The 21,129-nt window shown below is 35.8% G+C and overlaps 1 protein-coding gene across 1 annotated transcript; it reads left to right on the plus strand.

Annotated features, from left to right (window-relative positions):
• Window positions 1–1,324: 1,324 nt before the first annotated feature.
• Window positions 1,325–20,891, plus strand: LOC138311184 (uncharacterized). Its single transcript, XM_069252664.1, has 4 exons — window positions 1,325–1,491; window positions 12,089–12,324; window positions 18,954–19,044; window positions 20,212–20,891. The coding sequence occupies exons 1-4, from the start codon at window positions 1,443–1,445 to the stop codon at window positions 20,445–20,447; spliced, it is 612 nt and encodes a 203-aa protein (XP_069108765.1). The 5' UTR covers window positions 1,325–1,442; the 3' UTR covers window positions 20,448–20,891.
• Window positions 20,892–21,129: the final 238 nt, after the last annotated feature.

Below are 21,129 nucleotides of genomic sequence, written 5' to 3' on the forward strand. Positions count from 1 at the left end.
CCATAACACGTCATTGTGTACGATTCTACTTAACGAAATAAGGGGAACATTTAAGAACCACCCCCCCCCCAAAAAAAAAAAAAAAAAAAAAAACAGGCTAGTGAGCAGAAATGAAATAAACTGACACCAAACTGGATGTAAAATGTATATCATGCACATAGCATGAGATGACGCCAGTTTGTTAGCAGACATGAGACTGTAATGCCTGAATACTGTGAATCATTTAATAATCGCGGTTTGATTACATTTCACGGATTCCGCGAATCATCAGAGATCGCGATAATAAAATATCCTGATAACTGTTTTGGGCATAGATATAATAGAAGCAAAAATCGCAAAATAAAATTGCCTTGAAAACGGCCGTTAGCATGAAAGCGTGACATTAAATAGCAGGGAAAAAAATTGGTTTACTGTAAAATTATGGAGTTACGCTCACAAACACGTTACAGTAAAAGTATGGCGTTACACTCACAAACACGTTACAGTAAAAGTATGGCGTTACACTCACAAACACGTTACAGTAAAAGTATGGCGTTACACTCACAAACACGTTACAGTAAAAGTATGGCGTTACACTCACAAACACGTGACAGTAAAAGTATATGCGCTACACTCACAAACACGCAACGTGCATGCATTGCTTACCCACAAGTGCAACCGAATTTGCTTGAATTAAATTTAGGTAGTATATACATAGTGTATTTGCCTTCGAAGAGCAAGGGGATTATGTACATAAAGCACATCGTTGAATAAACTCAATATAATAATTAGCAATATGTATGCACTTAAAATGCATATTTAGAAGAAATATAAAGTTTGTTTAACAATGCGCTCTAGGGTTTTCTAAAACAAAAACCTAGCAAAAAATCGTCAAAATTTCCGCATTTTCATAATTTATGCATATTTCGAATAGTTACAATGGCAACTGAAGCTGCAAAATTAGAAAACTATCATTAGATTGAAATGAGGGACTAAATATGTCAAATGCAACAATTTAAATACTAAATAATAGTTTTGAAAACTTGACGAATGGGGGAGGGGGCAAAAAGGGAACAAACCAAATATATTCCTTTTAAAAATCATTTTTCCCCTTTAGTTTTATAATTGTATATATACATAAAAGAAAAATATGACATTAGGTGTTATTACACTCGCAATATATACATATTGATATTCATCGACATTGTTGTAGTTAGACTGTCATTTATTATCATTGGACAGGCGTTATGTTTGCCTATTGATTATCTATAGGTCCGTATATATTTAGCTCATAGAGGAACACTTTTATAGTTAATCATTGGTGTGTGCACGAGACGTTATTGGTTATCACTACAAATAGAGATTGAATAGAAACATTTTAATAGAACATTTAATGGTTTGGAGTAAACCGGTGACAGGATGTTTCTCCTATCCTGAATTGTTTTATCCATTTTTCATATGGAATGGAGGCGGTTCATCTTGTGCTACTGGCGATGGTCTCTCTTTCATATGGTAAGTACAGCTAGTGTATTGGGACAACATTTGGCACTCATAGACAAACTTTATATTACAGAATTATAAAATGTTCATTTTTGTGCTCAGTTCTCGAATAAAATGGAAGTGAAGTCTTCAGTAGCAGCACAATGGATTGATTTGAATAGTCATACATTTATTTGATATAAGTCCTGCTAATAATGTTAGTAAATTCTATTTCAGCTACTGTATAACATAAATTATTGTTTGGTACATTCGTTCATTGTTAGTACTAAAAATGCTCACCATTTTTTTCGGCTAACAACTAAGTCACTGAACTCTTTAGAAGAATGTCATTTTAATTCTTTTGTTGAATTACTGAGTTTCTGATATATTTGTCCACATATTTTGTTTCAAGATTTTCACATAACTGATTTTTCTGTGACGTTGATGGTATATATGGAAGCTCTTCATTCCAGCATCGACTGTGTCTCTTAGTTATTGGATAAAAAAACTTCATTAAAAAAGTTAAGCCTATTTCATGCCTTTTACCCTGACTGTATGTCAGGTCAAATATTTGTACATATTTGGCAGCCCTATATTCCAGCTTGCTACAGATCAAATATTATCATCTTAGGCCTGTATGTGTTGGGTGTGTGAATATCTGTGTGTCGAGTGTGAATGTATGTATATATTAGGTGTGCAAATGCCTGTATGTGTTGGGTGTGTGAATGTCTATATTCTAATATCTTTTGCATTTTGAGAAGAAACCATGTGAATAAAGCAGTTTACGGATTGAGAACGTCGACGGACGAAGTACGGTTACTATAGAGACCGCAGAACAAAATATCTCCCATAGACGACAATGTTAACGTTTGCCACTGTGTAGGTTTAGTAAAGTTTTCAAGGCCAGTCGTTTATCACTACCTGTGAATAGATATGATTAAAAAGAAGTACAATATTTCCAAATGTTTCTTTCTCTATCCAGTGCTGATTCTCCACCAAAAAATATCCAAAATGTTCATGAAATTGCAATCCTGATTATTTCCTCTTTTAAAAGCCCAAATTTCAAACTTTCTTTACACATTTTACATCAACATGTATTGCCGAACCAACACATTCAACATTTGAAACTGATGCACACTGACTACTCAGCCAGCAGGCTCCGAGACATGCAACTTTATGTAAAATGTTCCCCAAAAATGAATTTCCAGAAATCTTGTTTGCTTCTGCGGTTCCTATAATAGTGTCAAATGACCTAAAATCAAGAATATAACAAACTTATGGGCATGTCACGACAACCTTGAGTAGAGAGTATTGTAGAGAGCAATCACGTGTTAAGTTAATGTAATAGTGTATACATTATATTTTCATCGGTAGTAAGTGACGACAACCATATGAAGTTATAGTGTTGGATACGATTGTAATCATTTTTGATTAGGAACACCATTGCATCCAACACCTGCTTAAATATGTGAATGTTTACGTTTACGAACTATGCATGTCTGTTTATGCCCATAGAAAATTTCAACTGGAAAAAAACCCCAGATATATAACTGAAAAACACAAACTATTTTAGGGGTAAATTTGTAAGGTATTTCAAAAATTATCATATCTTATATATGAAACAGCAAATGCAAAATGTTTATTTATTTAAGCGCTTGTCCCTTTGTGGAATGGTTCTTTCCCGCGGATTGCTAGGGAAAAGACAACTCTGAGTTACTGTGGTAGGGAAAAGATAATTTCACACGCGTAGTACAATGACGTGTTGTCCATCAATACATGTGACAATCATTGTTGACAACATAATGTGGTTAAATCAAAATGTTTCTAAACAACTGGGTTTTTCATTATGTTGCCGTTAAAGTATGGCAGAAAGAGAATCAACCATTGGTCTGTCAAGTGGGAAAGGACATCTCAACCCTCGTGGTTCGGGTTAATCAAATTCTTTCACACATTCAACACAAACAGACATCCATAAACCAAACACATATAGATATCTAAACACCTAACACATATAGACGTTCACACACACCACATAACCTTTACACCCAAAACATAGATATTCACACACACAACACATACACACATTCACACCCAACACATAGACATTCACACACACAACACATATTAGAAATTCACACCCAACACATAGAACATTCACATTCACACACAAACATAAATTCACGCCCAACACATAGACATTCACTCACGCATACAGACATTCACACAAAACGTAGACCATTCACACCACATACACATCACGCCCAACACATAGACATTCACACACACAACACATACAGACACTTCACGCGCAACACATATACATTCACACACACAACACATACAGACATCCACGCACATCACATAGACATTCACACACCCAACACATACAGACATTCACTACCCAACACATATACATTCACACACACATACAGAAATTCACCGCCCAACACAGACATTCACACGCATACAGACAACACACATAGACATTCACCCACACAACACATACAGACATTCACGCCCAACACATAGACATTCACACACACAACACATACAGACATTCACGCGCAACACATATACATTCACACACACAACACATACAGACATTCACGCCCAACACATATACATTCACACACACAACACATACAGACATTCACACCCAACACATATACATTCACACACACACATAACACATACATAAAATTCACACACAGGCCCAACACATACAGACATTCACACCCATACAGACATTCACATCCAACACATAGACATTCCCCAACACATAAACACACACACACAACACATACAGACATTCACGCCCAACACATAGACATTCACACACACAAACACATACATACAGACATTCACGCGCAGCACATATACATTCACACACACATTACACATCCAATACAGACATTCACCCACACAACACATCAGACATCAGCCCAACACATTCACACACACAACACATACAGACATTCACACCCAACACATATACATTCACACACACAACACATACAGACATTCACGCCCAACACATAAACATTCACACACACAACACATACAGACATTCACAACCCAACACATATCAACATTCATTCACACACAACACATACAAAACATACAGACATTCACGCCCAACACATAACATTTCACACACGCATACAGACATTCACATCCAACACATAGACATTCCCCACCACAACACATACAGACATTTCACACACATCACACACAGGAGACGTCCACACAAACACACAACACATAAAGATATCACACCAACACATAGACATATACATTCACACACACAACACATACAGATATTCACACCCAACACATAGACATTCACACACACACAACACATACAGACATTCACGCACCAACACATAGACATTCACACACACAACATATACAGACATTCACGCCCAACACATAAACATTCACACACACAACACATACAGACATTTCACACCCAACACATATAAATTCACACATACACAACACATACAGACATTCACGCCCAACACATAAACATTCACACACAAAACAAATACAGACATTCATACCAAACACATACAGTCATTCACACACATCACATGGAGACGTCCACACAAACACACAACACATAAAGATATTCACACCCAACACATAGACATTCACACACACACAACACATACAGATATTCACACCCAAACACATAGACATTCACACACACAACACACACAGACACATTCACGCCCAAACATACACATTCACACACACACACACATACAGCACCACACGCCCAAACACATAGACATTCACACACACAACACATACAGGCATTCACGCCCACACATAAACATTCACACACAGCCAAACACATACAGACATTCACATGCCCAACACATAGACATTCACACACATACACACATTCACATCCACACACATTCACCACACACACACACAAACATACATTCACAACCCAACACATAGACATTCACACACACACAACACATACACCACACCACATTCACGCGGCAACACATAATTACATTCACACACACAACACATACAGACACACACACACATATACATTCACACACACACACATACAGAAATTCACAAAACCAACACACATAAACATTCACACACACACAACACATACAGACACACACACCCAACACATACAGACATTCACACCCAACACACACATACAGACATTCACACACACACACACACACACACACACACACACACACACACACACAACACACACACACACACACACATTCCACACACACACACACACACACAAACACACACACACACACACACACACACACACACACACACACACACACACACACACACACACACAACACATACAGATATTCACACACACCCAACACATACACATTCACACACACAACACATAGAGATATTCACAACCAACACATAGACATTCACACACACAACACATTCATATATTTACACCCAACATATAGACATTCACACACACAACACATACAGACATTCACAACCAACACATAAACATTCACACACACAACACATACAAACATTCACACACATCACATACAGACCTTTACACACAAACACATACATATATTCACACACACAACACATACATATATTCAACCCCAACACATACATTCACACACACATCACATACATGTATATACGTCCACACACACAACACAAACAGATATTAACACCCAAAAAATAGACATTCATAAACCCAATACATACAGACATTCACACATCAAACACATATAGACATTCTCAAACCCAACACATACAGACATTCACGGAGGGGCGTTGCGTTCAAATTAAAGTAATCGCAATGACGTATGAATACAAACGCAGTACTGGTTCGGACTACTTCTAGATCACGCTTTGATAAGATTTTGCGTCATAAGTTGACGGAATTCAATAAAACAATAAAGATATTAGATCAAATTAAATATATGTATTTGACATCAAAACAAAAGATGTGTTCAAGCATTGTAACGGTAATAAACAACAAAATGATTCGCTGGTCGGGGCTACAACCGGAGGGCTTTCCTCAGGAATGTTCGGGGAATTCCATAGTTACTTCAGTAGTACATGTGTGTACAGAACATCTGATTGTCGGTGAATAATTCTTGGAGCATCTAAGCGAACCATAGGTTAACAGATCATATACAGGTTTCCAGAAGAAAAAAAAACATTGCAGGAAGCCTATCCGAAACAGTATCATCAGCGATACCACCGTTAGCATTCAAAACAGGCCTACACTCATGCAAACACTTGTCTATCATCCGTACAATAAAATAAAAGTCATGACTATGAAACTGCAGCTATAACATTCAACAATCGGAACTATATCTTCGGTCATCCTGACTACAGTAGTTACCCAACTTAGGAACCATCACCATTTCAAATTTAATGTAAAAGTATACTTATTTATGTAAATATATAGATTGAACAGTGTTTTGATTGCGTTAAAGGTGGTATGAACGCAATGTGATACAGATATATTCTACATGTAGCGCTAACGCGCTACATTGAATATGTCTGTATCCCATTGCGTTCATACCACCTTTAACGCAATCAAAACACTGTTTAATCTCTATATAGACATTTGCACACTCAACACATGCAAACGTCCACACACTCAACACATAGACATTCATACACCCAACATACAGACATCCACATACCCAACACATACAGACATTCACACTTCCAGCACATACAGACATTCGCACACTCCCAGCACATACAGACATTCGCACACTCCCAGCACATACAACAAATAAGGTACACGCTTTGATGTCCTGAATTGAGATCAGTTATTAGTAGGACATAAGTAAGGACAGCAAACCCTATTTTAAAAAGTAATGAGCTGTTTATCTATTTTGCAGTAACAAAGCCGACCACAAAATAACATAAGATCAGCCATGCATAATTTACGTGAATTGTATACTTTATCAATGCTCACACGATTTTGTAATTAGCGAGGATATTTAGAACGAAGCAATGTCGATAGATTCATTATGTTTTTGGATTCAATTATCAAATGTTAAATTATTCATATGGAGATGGCGCATCCTGCCATAGTTTTTTTTTGTTTAAAATCATTTAGGAGGATGAACTGTAAATCCAAATTCATCTGTTCACATTAAAATGGCAACTATTTGCACATTTATTATCTGTTACATGCCAAATCAATATAATATTTCTTAATGAATGTTAATGGTCGCTATTTAAACGTCGATGACACCGTTGTCTTTTTATATACATCTTTATTTCTTTAGATTTTTATTGAAGTTTTTAATCCTTTCTATTTTATTTAAATTTCGGAAAGGTTTGAATTTTCCGGTATGCGTCGTTTGCTCTTTTCTTATTTTGGTGATGTCCTGAATTGAGATCAGTTATTAGTAGGACATAAGTAAGGACAGTAAACTCTATTTTTAAAAAGTAATGAGCTGTTTATCTATTTTGCAGTAACAAAGCCGACCACAAAATAACATAAGATCAGCCATGCATAATTTACGTGAATTGTATACTTTATCAATGTTCACACGATTTTGTAATTAGCGAGGATATTTAGAACGAAGCAATGTCGATAGATTCATTATGTTTTTGGATTCAATTATCAAATGTTAAATTATTCATATGGAGATGGCGCATCCTGCCATAGTTTTTTTGTTTAAAATCATTTAGGACGATGAACTGTAAATCCAAATTCATCTGTTCACATTAAAATGGCAACTATTTGCACAATTATTATCTGTTACATGCCAAATCAATATAATATTTTTTAATGAATGTTAATGGTCGCTATTTAAACGTCGATGACACCGTTGCCTTTTTATATACATCTTTATTTCTTTAGATTTTTATTGAAGATTTTTAATCCTTTCTATTTTATTTAAATTTCGGAAAGGTTTGAATTTTCCGGTATGCGTCGTTTGCTCTTTTCTTAATTTTGGTATTTACGTCACTATTTTTAATTTTCATCAGGATATGAAAACAATATGCTTGTAAACTGTACGAATCCGCGTAAGTCGTGGTATCAATGTCGATTATTAATTTTTTAGCCCATTTGATAAAATCAAAGTGTTTTAAAGTACCATTCTATTGAGGTTTATTTCCAGTTTTAGCGCCATTCTTTCATTATGTTTGATAGTGGTATGAAAAGTCAGATTTAGTTTGAAAAAGTGAATTGAAAAAAAATGTTTTGATAACGAACGTTACAACTTTTGAAATGGATAATCGAATGAAGGACTTTTCAGTTCGCGGTCTGTTTTACTGCTAAGTGTAAAATTTCAAATTTCTCAAATTTAATGAATAGGTTTCTCTAGGATCATAGTTGTGCATATACCATTTAAGTATCGATCGTTTATAAATGGCCTACATGCAGCTATCTGTGAATTTTTTTTTAATTCATTAACGTCACATTAACAGCCAAGGTCATGTAAGGACAGGAGACTGTGGTATATTCATGATATGTCCTCTTGTATAGTGGAACTATTGCCCTTTTTATAGTGCTATGTCACTGAAGCATGCCGCCGAGGACACCAAGCAACACACCCCACTGGGTGCCATTATACTGACAACGGGCGATCCAGTTGTTCTACACTCTTAATACTGAGCTCTAAGCAAGAGCAGAAACTACCACTTTTTTAGACTTTGGTGTGTCTCGACCAGAGGACAGAACCCATACCCTAACTCAAAAGGGCTAACGATCATGAAATAGGGGCAGCAGGTACAATTCTAACGCCCTACCTGCTGGGCATTCGGTTTTAATAATTCACGTTTGATAAGCTTTGTCTTTGCACTTCATATAGGGTGTAAGTAGTGTACCCGCTAACCCTACTATGACATTATCGTAAAAGGGGGGGGGGGGGGGGTAATTCAGGATGTTATCTTTTGTTCTTAACTTTCTTCTTCCTAAGTTTGGCTTGACACCGCCTCGCATTTTGCCTCGAGATATGCGTTGGACCCTGTGAGGAAGGTTCTGGGTTCTGTCCCCTGGCTGAGACATACCATGGTCTAGTTTCTGCTCTTGCTTAGCGCTTAGCTTTATAACGTGACCGGATGAAATGTTGTGTTCGTGTCTTTGGCATTATGTTTCAGTAACATGTAACAGTCAAAATAAATAAAATTGTTTAGATAGAAGAATTTTTTACGTACTTTCAAAATATAGAGTTGATTTATGTACTACATTCTGTTTAATAACTATAGTCCTATCCACTATATGTTTTTCGTGTCTCATAAATCAGTTCGGCTGGGCATTTTTTGATCGTAATATACACATGGAATGTTGCAACATGCGTTAAAAATGAGTGTCAAATAAATCAAATATTTTTTAAAACTGATTGACTGATATTGATTAATTTCAACTCACTGTATACACGGGAGTTCGTCCTTAATTGGCGACCACTGTTAGTGGGATATTTATACAGGGATACTTACAATAAGCGGTACACGTACACGCATACGGGATCGATCATTATACGTAATGTTTACCATCAATTCTATAAAATCCTTCACTAACCCCTACATCTTTTGAGGCTGATTTTCGACACAGTCTAACAAATATATAAAGTTGTTCGTTATAGAGCCAAATGCCTGTTGAGCGATCGAAAATCACGTGCTCAAACATTTGATACTGTTATTCACGCATGTACAAATGCGACGTTTTTTTTTACCTAGTAAGTTATTATCTTGCAGTTGTTTTAATTTCGAAATATAGAAAGTAAAGGATATTATAGAATTGGTTGTAAACATTACATATAATGATCGATCCCACTCAACTACGTCCCGTATCCGTATGCGTACACGTATACCGCTTATAGTTACTATCACTACTAGGAATGTTAACCAACCAACCAACCAATTAGTATAGTTTTTGTAATGTAAATGTTCAAATGTTGTAGCTGTCACTGTGAGCGATAATTTGTTTAAGCTAAAATATATTCTTTTTACCTTGCTAGGTTGTACATTGCAAGGTTCGAGTCCTAGGGGAAGTTTTTATTTTTATCATGCATTGCTTAGCTACTATATAAAATTAAATTTGCAGAGAATATGGGCGAGGGAAAATTTTAGCTAGATAGCGTTTTTAAGAGGTTTTTTTTAAAGAATAGTGCAATTGTTTGTTCAGTTGAATTTGATATGTGTATCGAAATTAACTTTGAATTTCGCGTTTCCTTGTTCTCTCAATGTTTTAAGGTACAAGTCTTAAAGAAAGACCAGCATTGTGTAATATATATATATTGCATAACGCAACAGTCCTTTTGTCTATACGCATAGATCTATTCTTCAAAAGCGAAAAAAATGGATTTGAAAACATATCGATACTAAGACAAACCTTTTAAATATTTTATTATCACATACTATCAATGCATTTTCATAAAATGAAAGAAAAACCTCGCCTGGGTACCGGTGGTTTTTTTTTCGGTTGACTGGGCACATCATACCTTGAATACATGCTTACAGAAACACATATACATAGAGATTGGCAACTCCGGCATTTTTACGATCGGCAAATGTACCTCTGTATGGACTTAGGGTTTTTTAGATAAACTTTTAAATAGTTAAATATAGCAGAATAAACTTTGAAATGTTATAAAAGTTCAGTAATTTTCAGATGGTTTGAGTACGTTTTTGGAAAAAAAAAATTTAACTTATATATTAATAAAATAAGATATACTTCCGGTTTTGAATGTCTATTTTTCGAAAACCCAGGTAAAATTGACGATTTTCATTCTTTCAAAAAATATATTAAATTAAATCAATTGGAAAAACTGGTAACAGCAAACCATGATATAATGTTTAAACTTTGTATTGATGCAAAAATATCATGTTTAAAAGAATACACTTAAAAGTAGTTAGCCAAGGCAAAATGCTTATAAACCGGAGGTCCCTCTGCCTGTCAATAAAGTCAAAGAAGGAGTTTCCAATCTCTATGTATATATGTTTCTGATGTTTATGATTGAGCTAACACAAAGATTACATGTTCACATAATTTTTGTGTGTCAAATTTTCGCGCTTTGGTGCCAGACGACAAGTAAACCTATAATATGACTACATCCAAAATATCCCGATTTACGGTATTTAATACAAGGAACGATTTATAAAACAAATAACCTTGTTTACTGTGACTAATTCCGGTGCTAATGTAAATAAACGGAGTTCCTGTTTTTCTTTATTGAAAAATAACCCTTGGAAGACTAGAAAAAAATATAGGATAATTAAGGAATTTATTCAAGAAAAATCTCTCACACATTGCCATTGAGAAGGCTGGAATATTGATGTCTTAATCTGTGAGTAATATACGAGACACTCTATAGTCTATAAACGCGTTCAAAATAAAGACTGTGGGACGACTGATTTGCCTGTATGATGTGAGTACTACAACATAGTTTCCACGATTGAAAAGGGACTTCTTGAAATACCGCAGCTTCCCAAAATATACTGACATTCACACACCACAACCAATTTTACAATGAAACATCCTTAAACAAACCTGGCTGTTAATAGGATGTTAAACCTAACAAATCACCCAAGACCAAATTGAGCATTTTGAAAGAAATATTCCGACTTATATTTTTTAAAGAATCTCATTGAAAAAGTATATTTTCAGGTGACATTTGGGATATCACTGTAAGCATGTCTCCCATAACTAGCCCACCTGCTAACACAGACCTGTCTGTCACCTTCTACGAGCGAGAGGACGACACAAGTCCTGGTTCCGCACATACCGTTACCATGGAGATAAGTATTGCCATTGGATCTAATGTCAATATGGATGACATACATAGACCTATGAAGATTGATGTTTGGAATGGAGGAGAAGTGCCCGGTTATCACTTCAATCAGGTAATGTGTTTAATGTTCGTTAATAACTCTAGTATTTCAATATATTATCATGACAAATGTATCAAGATATTTTACAGTATTATATTAGATAAGGCGCACATGCAACCACCTATGTCTTAAAGTGAGAGATAGGCGATGAGCTTTCCGAAAAAAAATAGTTTATTGTGTTATGTATGACACTAAATACATGTAGTTATGAGATAAGGGAGATAACTCCTATAGCTTTTTTTTATCAATACATCCTATGAAGGTCATATCATTGATTTAGGTTATAGAACTTTCTAGAATTTAATCATGTATAAACAAATATGTTTGTAAACATGTTGATTTTAAGTAGAGATCTAGAATGATCTATTTCCAGAAAGTTATGTGTGTTTACTTGTTTACTGCTTTTAGTTAGATATTTCTAGCAGTAGAAGGTTCTCCAATATTCTTGAATTAGGGTTTAGCTATATATACTCCAGCTGTCCAAGGCTAATCAGAACTGTAATGAGACCTGTAATAAGACATATCAAGAATTGTACAGCGCCATATAAGATTCTATTGGGAGAGCTATTGTGACTTTATCTGTGGATTATTACAACACTTTGTGTGGATTTTTTCATATTGCCTGGAACTTTACAAATCATCGGTGGACATTCAATTTCCTTGTGGATTTGTGATTATTGTTAATTTGAAAGCTGGAAGGATCAAGGATTATACCAGGACATTCGCATACAGATAAGTAACACTTTAAATCATCGTACTAGTCTTGTACCACCACCAATTACTTTAGATATTGTAAACCATCTCTGTATAATATTGTATATATAATTAAATTGTGTTTTGAATTTAGCTGCTGGTTTCTCTCCTTTCTGTTATTCGTTCATGTAACAGAATTGGGGGCTCTTGTCCGGGATCGATATTCAATTTGTGAAATCTAACTTTGAAAAATTAATTAAGAAATTTTCAAAATTTGTGTACAAACTTTGAGTTTACATTTGAAACCAACAGCTAGATAAATATGACTACTATGCAGGTAGAACAGTTTGTTAAAGCGCCATCCCTGGAAGTTCTTTTGCAAGTTAGTAAGAAGGATTTACTGTTATTGGGTAAACATTTAGGCCTTACTATCAAAACTAATTTGAGGAAAGCTGAAATTAGGAATGTAATTATAAGATATTTTGTTGACAATGACAAATTTGACTCTAGTGCATTAGATAGTATAGAGGAAACAGTCAGCTCAGAAATTCAAATTAGACAAATGGAACTTGAACATGAAATGAAACTAAGACAAATGGAAATAGAAAAAGAGTTAAGAGAAAAAGAAATTGAAAGAGAATTAAAAGAAAAAGAGATTGAGAGAGATCAGATGTTAGAGCTAGAGAAGCAGAAAATTCAAGCTGAAACAGAACTTAGAATGAAAGAATTAGAGCTAGCTTCTCAAGACAGTTCAAGTAATCTAACTTTTAGGGGTTTACAAGGAAACAGAGGTTTTGATGTCAGTAGAAACATTAGGTTAGTTCCTCCTTTTCAAGAGAAAGAAGTTGACAAGTATTTTCTGCATTTTGAGAAAATAGCTGATAGTATGAAATGGCCTGAAGATAAGCTTACAATGCTTCTTCAAAGTGTCTTGATTGGTAAAGCTAGAGACATTTATTCTTCTTTATCTGTAGATGAGATTTCAAATTACCAAGTAGTCAAGAAAGCTATTTTGAAAGCTTATGAGTTAGTTCCTGAGGCTTACCGCCAGAAATTTCGAAACTCGAGAAAGAGAGATGAACAAACTCATGTAGAATTTGCCAGAGAAAAAGAACAATTATTTAATAGGTGGTGTGATTCTAAAGAAATTGATGAGGATTTCGGTAAATTGAGGCAATTATTGTTGATAGAGGAGTTTAAACGTTGTGTCCACACAAACATAAAAACTCATTTAGATGAGAGAAAAGTTGAAACACTCAGTGAAGCAGCTACAATAGCTGATGATTACGCTCTCACCCACAAAGGCTCATTTGTTAAAAACAGTTCTCAAGATAAAAACAGTACCACAGGTACTAGTAAATTTGGTCAGCCTAGGAACCCAACCTTTAGTGGCCCTTCTAACGACAAACCTAAATTAGGTGATAAGACTAAGTCTGATTTTAAAACAGATGATAGGGTAGGTGTGGGGTCTCCTTCTGGTCCTGTTTGTAATTACTGCAAGAAAGTAGGGCATACTATGTCTGAATGTTATTCTCTTCAGCGTAAGGAGCAAAGGCGTAAACAGTCAGTTCCTTCTGTGTTAGCTATGTCAAAGCCTAGTCAGAAACTTAGTGATATTGTGGAAGATTCTAAAGTGTCTGTTGAGATTAAGAGCTCAGAGTCTGATAGTGTCTTGGAGAAGTACTCTCCCTTCATTTCTGAAGGTTTTGTTTCACTTACTAGTGATATTACCAACTTGAAACCTGTGAAGATTTTGCGAGATACTGGGGCTTCTCATTCTTTGATATTAGATGGCATAGTGCCTTTTTCTGAGGAGACCTCATGTGGTAGTAGTGTTTTGCTTCAAGGTGTAGAGTTAGGTTTTGTTAATGTGCCTCTCCATTCTGTTTATTTAAAGTCAGACTTGGTTACTGGGCCTGTCACCATTGGTGTTAGACCGGAACTTCCCATAGAGGGCGTGTCGCTCATTTTAGGCAATGACTTGGCTGGAGAGAAAGTTAGGGTAGATCCCTTAGTGTCCAGTATCCCTGATAAAACAGATGATGCTGAGACAATTCAACAGGAATTTCCTGGTATTTTCCCTTCTTGTGCTGTAACTCGTTCAATGAGTAAGAAGGTTTCTGATGTTGCAGTAGTTGAGGATCATTATAGTCCAGGGTTAGGTGACACTTTCTTGGCTCATGATATAGAGGATGTCGGGAGCAAGTGTGATCTTTTGAGCAATCCTGTAGACTTTGATAGGGATAGAGTTGTTCCTAACAAGGGTACTTCTTTGTCTGACAGGATGAGTAAATCATCTTTGTCTAGAGAGGAGCTTATAGTAGAACAGGAGAAAGATCCTGAAATCTCCTTATTGTGTAATCGGGCTTTTAGTGAGGAAGAGGCTGAGAAAGTCCCGGTTTGTTACTTCCGTAGGTCAGGTGTGTTGATGCGCAAGTGGCGCCCCCCTGATGTGTCTCCCGAGGAAGACTGGAAGGTTGTCAATCAAATAGTTGTCCCACCGAGGTATAGGCAAGATATTCTGAGTTTGTCTCATGATGTACCTATGGCAGGGCATCTAGGTGTGACCAAGACTTATAACAGGATCTTAGATCACTTCTTTTGGCCCAAGTTGAAACGGGATGTGGCTGATTTTTGTAGGTCTTGTCATACTTGTCAGGTGGTAGGGAAACCTAATCAGAAAATCCCTGTTGCACCTTTGCACCCCATTCCAGCATTTGAGGAACCATTTAGTAGAGTCATTATAGACTGTGTAGGTCCTCTACCCAAAACTAAGTCTGGGAATGAGTATCTTTTAACTATTATGTGTGCTTCCACACGCTTTCCTGAAGCCATTCCACTCAGGAATATTAAAGCCCCTAACATAGTCAAGGCTTTGGTTAAATTCTTTACATTGGTTGGTCTTCCAAAAGCTGTCCAATCGGACCAAGGTTCGAATTTCATGTCTGGTATTTTTCAACAAGTCATGTACCAGCTCCAGATCAAGCAGTATAAGTCTAGTGCTTATCATCCAGAGTCTCAGGGTGCTTTAGAACGTTTTCATCAGACATTGAAGAATATGATGAGATCTTATTGTTTTGAAAACAAAAGAGATTGGGACGAAGGTATACACATGTTGTTGTTTGGCGTTAGAGAATCTGTACAAGAATCTCTTGGTTTCAGTCCATTTGAACTTGTGTTTGGACATACTGTACGTGGTCCTTTGAAAATTTTGAAAGACAAAATTTTGGACGAAGATTCTAAAGTGAATCTCTTAGAGTATGTGTCTAACTTTAAGCAAAGGTTGACAAGGGCATGTGAACTGGCAAAAGAAAATTTGGCCGTTACTCAAACCAAAATGAAAACATGGTATGATAAAGATGCCCGTGCAAGAAGTTTTGATCCAGGTGACAAAATTTTGGCTCTATTACCAATACCGGGTCAGCCTTTGCAAGCTAGATATTTTGGACCTTATGTTGTTGAGAAAAAGGTCGATGATGTTAACTACATTGTACAAACTCCAGGGAGGCGCAAGAAAACTCAATTATGTCATGTTAATATGCTTAAGAAATATGTAGATAGAGAAGAGAGCAAGACCTCTCAACCTATTGCTACTTTGGCCTCTGTACTATCACAAAGTGAAAGTACAGCTGATATTTGTAAATTAGACTTAGATGGTGGTGTACAAGATGTAGGTTTAGACTGTGGTGTTAAGTTACGGAATTCAGATGTGCTCGCGAACTTGGACAAGAAACTATGTCATCTATCGGAAAAAGAACGCAATGAACTTAAAGATTTGATACTTGAGTTTAAACATTTGTTTCCGGATACACCAGGCAAAACAGATGCTATCTATCACGACGTGGATGTAGGCGATGCGCCACCTGTCAAGCAACATCCTTACCGTGTCAATCCTTTGAAAGAAGAACACTTAAAGAAAGAAATTCAATACATGTTGGACAATGATATTATTGAACCAAGCAAAAGTGAATGGAGCTCTCCATGTGTTCTGGTGCCAAAGCCAGACAAGACATACCGGTTCTGTACTGACTTCAGAAAAGTAAACTCTGTCAGTAAAACAGACTCTTATCCAATTCCAAGGATTGACTCATGTATTGACAAAGTTGGCAAAGCCAAGTACGTAAGCAAGTTTGACCTGTTGAAAGGATATTGGCAGGTGCCATTAACAGAAAGAGCTAAAGAAGTGTCGGCATTTGTAACCTCGCAAGGTTTGTACCAGTACAAAGTTATGCCATTTGGTATGAAGAATGCCCCGGCAACATTTCAACGTCTTCTTAACAGCGTGATATCAGACCTGGAAGGCTGTGATGGATACATTGATGACGTCATCAACTACCACGACACGTGGGAAGACCATCTACGCGGGATTCGTGAATTCTTCGAAAGACTCACTACCATGAAATTGACTGTAAACTTATTGAAATGTGAATTTTGTCATGCAACTGTTGAATTTTTAGGCCATGTTGTAGGACAGGGGCAGGTTAAACCTGTTCAGGCCAAAGTAGAATCAATTATAGATTTTCCAGCTCCTGGAGGCAAGAGAGAGCTGATGAGGTTTCTTGGTATGGCTGGATACTACAGAAAATTTTGTCAAAATTTCTCTGTTATAGCAGCTCCACTTACTGCTTTGTTAAAGAAAAATGTCAAATTTGTTTGGTCAGACGAATGTAAGTCTGCATTTGAGAAATTGAAAGCCATACTATCAAACTCACCAGTTCTGACTGCTCCAGATTTTAATAAACAGTTTAAACTGTTTGTTGACGCCAGCGATGTAGGTGTTGGTGCTGTTTTGATGCAAGAAGGTACTGAACAAATTGACCATCCAATTTGTTATTTCTCGAAAAAGTTTGACAAACACCAGAGAAATTATTCCACCATTGAGAAAGAATGTTTAGCATTGATTTTGGCCTTAAACCAATTTGATGTGTATCTATGCACTACAGTTGTGCCTGTGTTGGTCTTCACCGACCACAACCCTTTGACATTCATTGGGAAAATGAAAAACAAAAATCAAAGAATTCTCAGGTGGAGTTTGACTTTGCAAGAGTACAATCTTGACATCAAACATATCAAAGGGAAAGACAATATTCTGGCTGATGCTTTATCAAGGATTTAAATATGACTTAATATTTGAAGAAAGTTTCCTTTTCAAGAAAACTTTCTTTTCTTTAAGGAGGGGTGTGTTATGTATGACACTAAATACATGTAGTTATGAGATAAGGGAGATAACTCCTATAGCTTTTTTTATCAATACATCCTATGAAGGTCATATCATTGATTTAGGTTATAGAACTTTCTAGAATTTAATCATGTATAAACAAATATGTTTGTAAACATGTTGATTTTAAGTAGAGATCTAGAATGATCTATTTCCAGAAAGTTATGTGTGTTTACTTGTTTACTGCTTTTAGTTAGATATTTCTAGCAGTAGAAGGTTCTCCAATATTCTTGAATTAGGGTTTAGCTATATATACTCCAGCTGTCCAAGGCTAATCAGAACTGTAATGAGACCTGTAATAAGACATATCAAGAATTGTACAGCGCCATATAAGATTCTATTGGGAGAGCTATTGTGACTTTATCTGTGGATTATTACAACACTTTGTGTGGATTTTTTCATATTGCCTGGAACTTTACAAATCATCGGTGGACATTCAATTTCCTTGTGGATTTGTGATTATTGTTAATTTGAAAGCTGGAAGGATCAAGGATTATACCAGGACATTCGCATACAGATAAGTAACACTTTAAATCATCGTACTAGTCTTGTACCACCACCAATTACTTTAGATATTGTAAACCATCTCTGTATAATATTGTATATATAATTAAATTGTGTTTTGAATTTAGCTGCTGGTTTCTCCTTTCTGTTATTCGTTCATGTAACAATTGGTAATGTATCAAACACGTTTTTTTAGAAATCTAAAACTGTCTTCCACATATTGCAGCTATCGATGACGAGTGCGTCCTATCAGTTTACGTTCGAATGTAACTGCAGCTTAGGAATAGATGGAACAAAGAAAGTTTTATACCCAAAAGGTAAATGCCCACAACTGGTTTTAAAGTTTTCTTCAACCATTTGGTATTTGTCATCCATTCTTTAATTACATCATCATGCATTCTTTAATTACATCATCATGCATTCTTTAATTACATCATCATGCATTCTTTAATTACATCATCATGCATTCTTTGATTACATCATCATGCATTCTTTATTTACATCATCATGCATTCTTTAATTACATCATCATTCATTCTTTAATTGCATCATCATGTTATCTGTAATTACATCATGAAAGTTATGTATTCCAGTAAATATTGAAAATAAAGAAGAGTCAACATATAGTTTAAGCAAAATTACAATGTTTTAGGGAATGATAAGCCAATGATAAATCGTCACGGAATACTATTCTATGTTTCTCTTCTTATTTTTAACGCTCTTCAAATGTTTCAATATCATCAACATTAGGTGGTTTGATAACGTATGCTTTATACTTTGGGTGATCCGGTGGTGAAGTCGTTAAGACAATCGGCTCTCACCTAGCCGTCCGTGGATCGATCCCCGGAACGAAAATGAAAAGGCCAGGGGTCACCTACCCGATCACATGGGTTTCTCCGGGCACTCCGATTTCCTCACACTCTAAGACCCCTTGCGAGCTTAAATTCGGGCCATCGAAAGTTATTTGTATAAGTTGTAAAACTTGTTTCGCAATCGATGTAAAATAACTAAAATTTATATATATGCTGTATATTTGTTTAATTTTGGAGGTATAGATTTACTGTTTTGAACGTTTTCTTGGAGGTTTATATTCATAAATCATATAAATAACGCCTTTGGAATCCCCATTTACATGATAGGCGCTAATAAAAGAAATATAAAACAATAATTTGGATCACTGACGGAAGGTACTGTAAACCGCTTTTCTTTCGCGGCTACTAAATTTCGCGATTTCCGTTCCAAAACATTTCCTCGTAGATTAATTTTCACGGATTGACAATTGAATGGAGATATCTTTGAATTTAATTGTAAAAGAATTGTAAAGATATTATTTCACGGAGAAAAACTTTTACCGACTTTAACTTGATCGCAAAATTCGCGAATTTAGGTTAATTCGTGGATTTCGCTAAATGAAACCACCCGGAAATATTACCAAGGATACAGGTAATACGCCTGTAATGGAATGGCCATTATGTTGGTTTCAGAGGACGAATGGGAGATAAAGATTACATCATCTGCTGTGACAAACGTTGGCTCATTCAATTATTTCACCATCCTCGTCAATGACAGTAACGGAGTAGGCCAAGAAATAGACTCCAAATTTAGACGGAGGCAAACAACAGCCATCAGTGTGTTACTACATCTTGATGATCCTGTTAGCTTTAAAACATTTAGCTTCTCAGGTGGAGGTCACACATTCTGTATTAAGGTATGTATGTAAAATATACTGTGAATGCAGATATTTACGCGGGGGGAAATTTGTGGTAATTACGAAAGGGCATTTTCACCGAAAACATGTCCACACATGTCCACGTATGTCCACATCGCGTAGAACAATAAAAAAAAAAAAAAAAAACAACAACAAAAAACAAAGAAGTAATCAAAAAACAGAAAACAGATATATATATTATATATATATATACCGGTTTCAATAAGAATTGTAACACGGTACAATCAAGAACTCAATTTCTCTTAAAAGATTAAGAGGTTCGTGATATGAAAATATACAAAATTTACTATAAAGACACAATGTCAACATTTGAAGTTGTCAGATATAAGACCATTAAGAAGTAGGCTCTGGATATTTGTTTACCCGTTCTACTTTACAAGAAGACTCTTCATGAATATATTGCAGTTTCGCATAAATACCAACTGCAAACTCCACTCACGCTACACATCGCATACATGGAAGACCGTCCTTACATGACCATGGTGTTTTTAAGTAATCAAACAAAACAACAATTGGATTGCTTCTCGATCAATGTTACTGATAATTATTAAAGAATGAACGCAATTAAAAAAAGTTATATTAATATTGTTAAGTGTGTCTTTAACCACATCGTGTTCATAAGTATAATATAAGTTTCCGAAAGCGAAGTTTGACGAAGTTCTTTTTGTTACAG

This window comes from Argopecten irradians, chromosome 16, assembly GCF_041381155.1.
Source record: "Argopecten irradians isolate NY chromosome 16, Ai_NY, whole genome shotgun sequence".
In the NCBI taxonomy this organism is placed as follows: domain Eukaryota; kingdom Metazoa; phylum Mollusca; class Bivalvia; order Pectinida; family Pectinidae; genus Argopecten; species Argopecten irradians.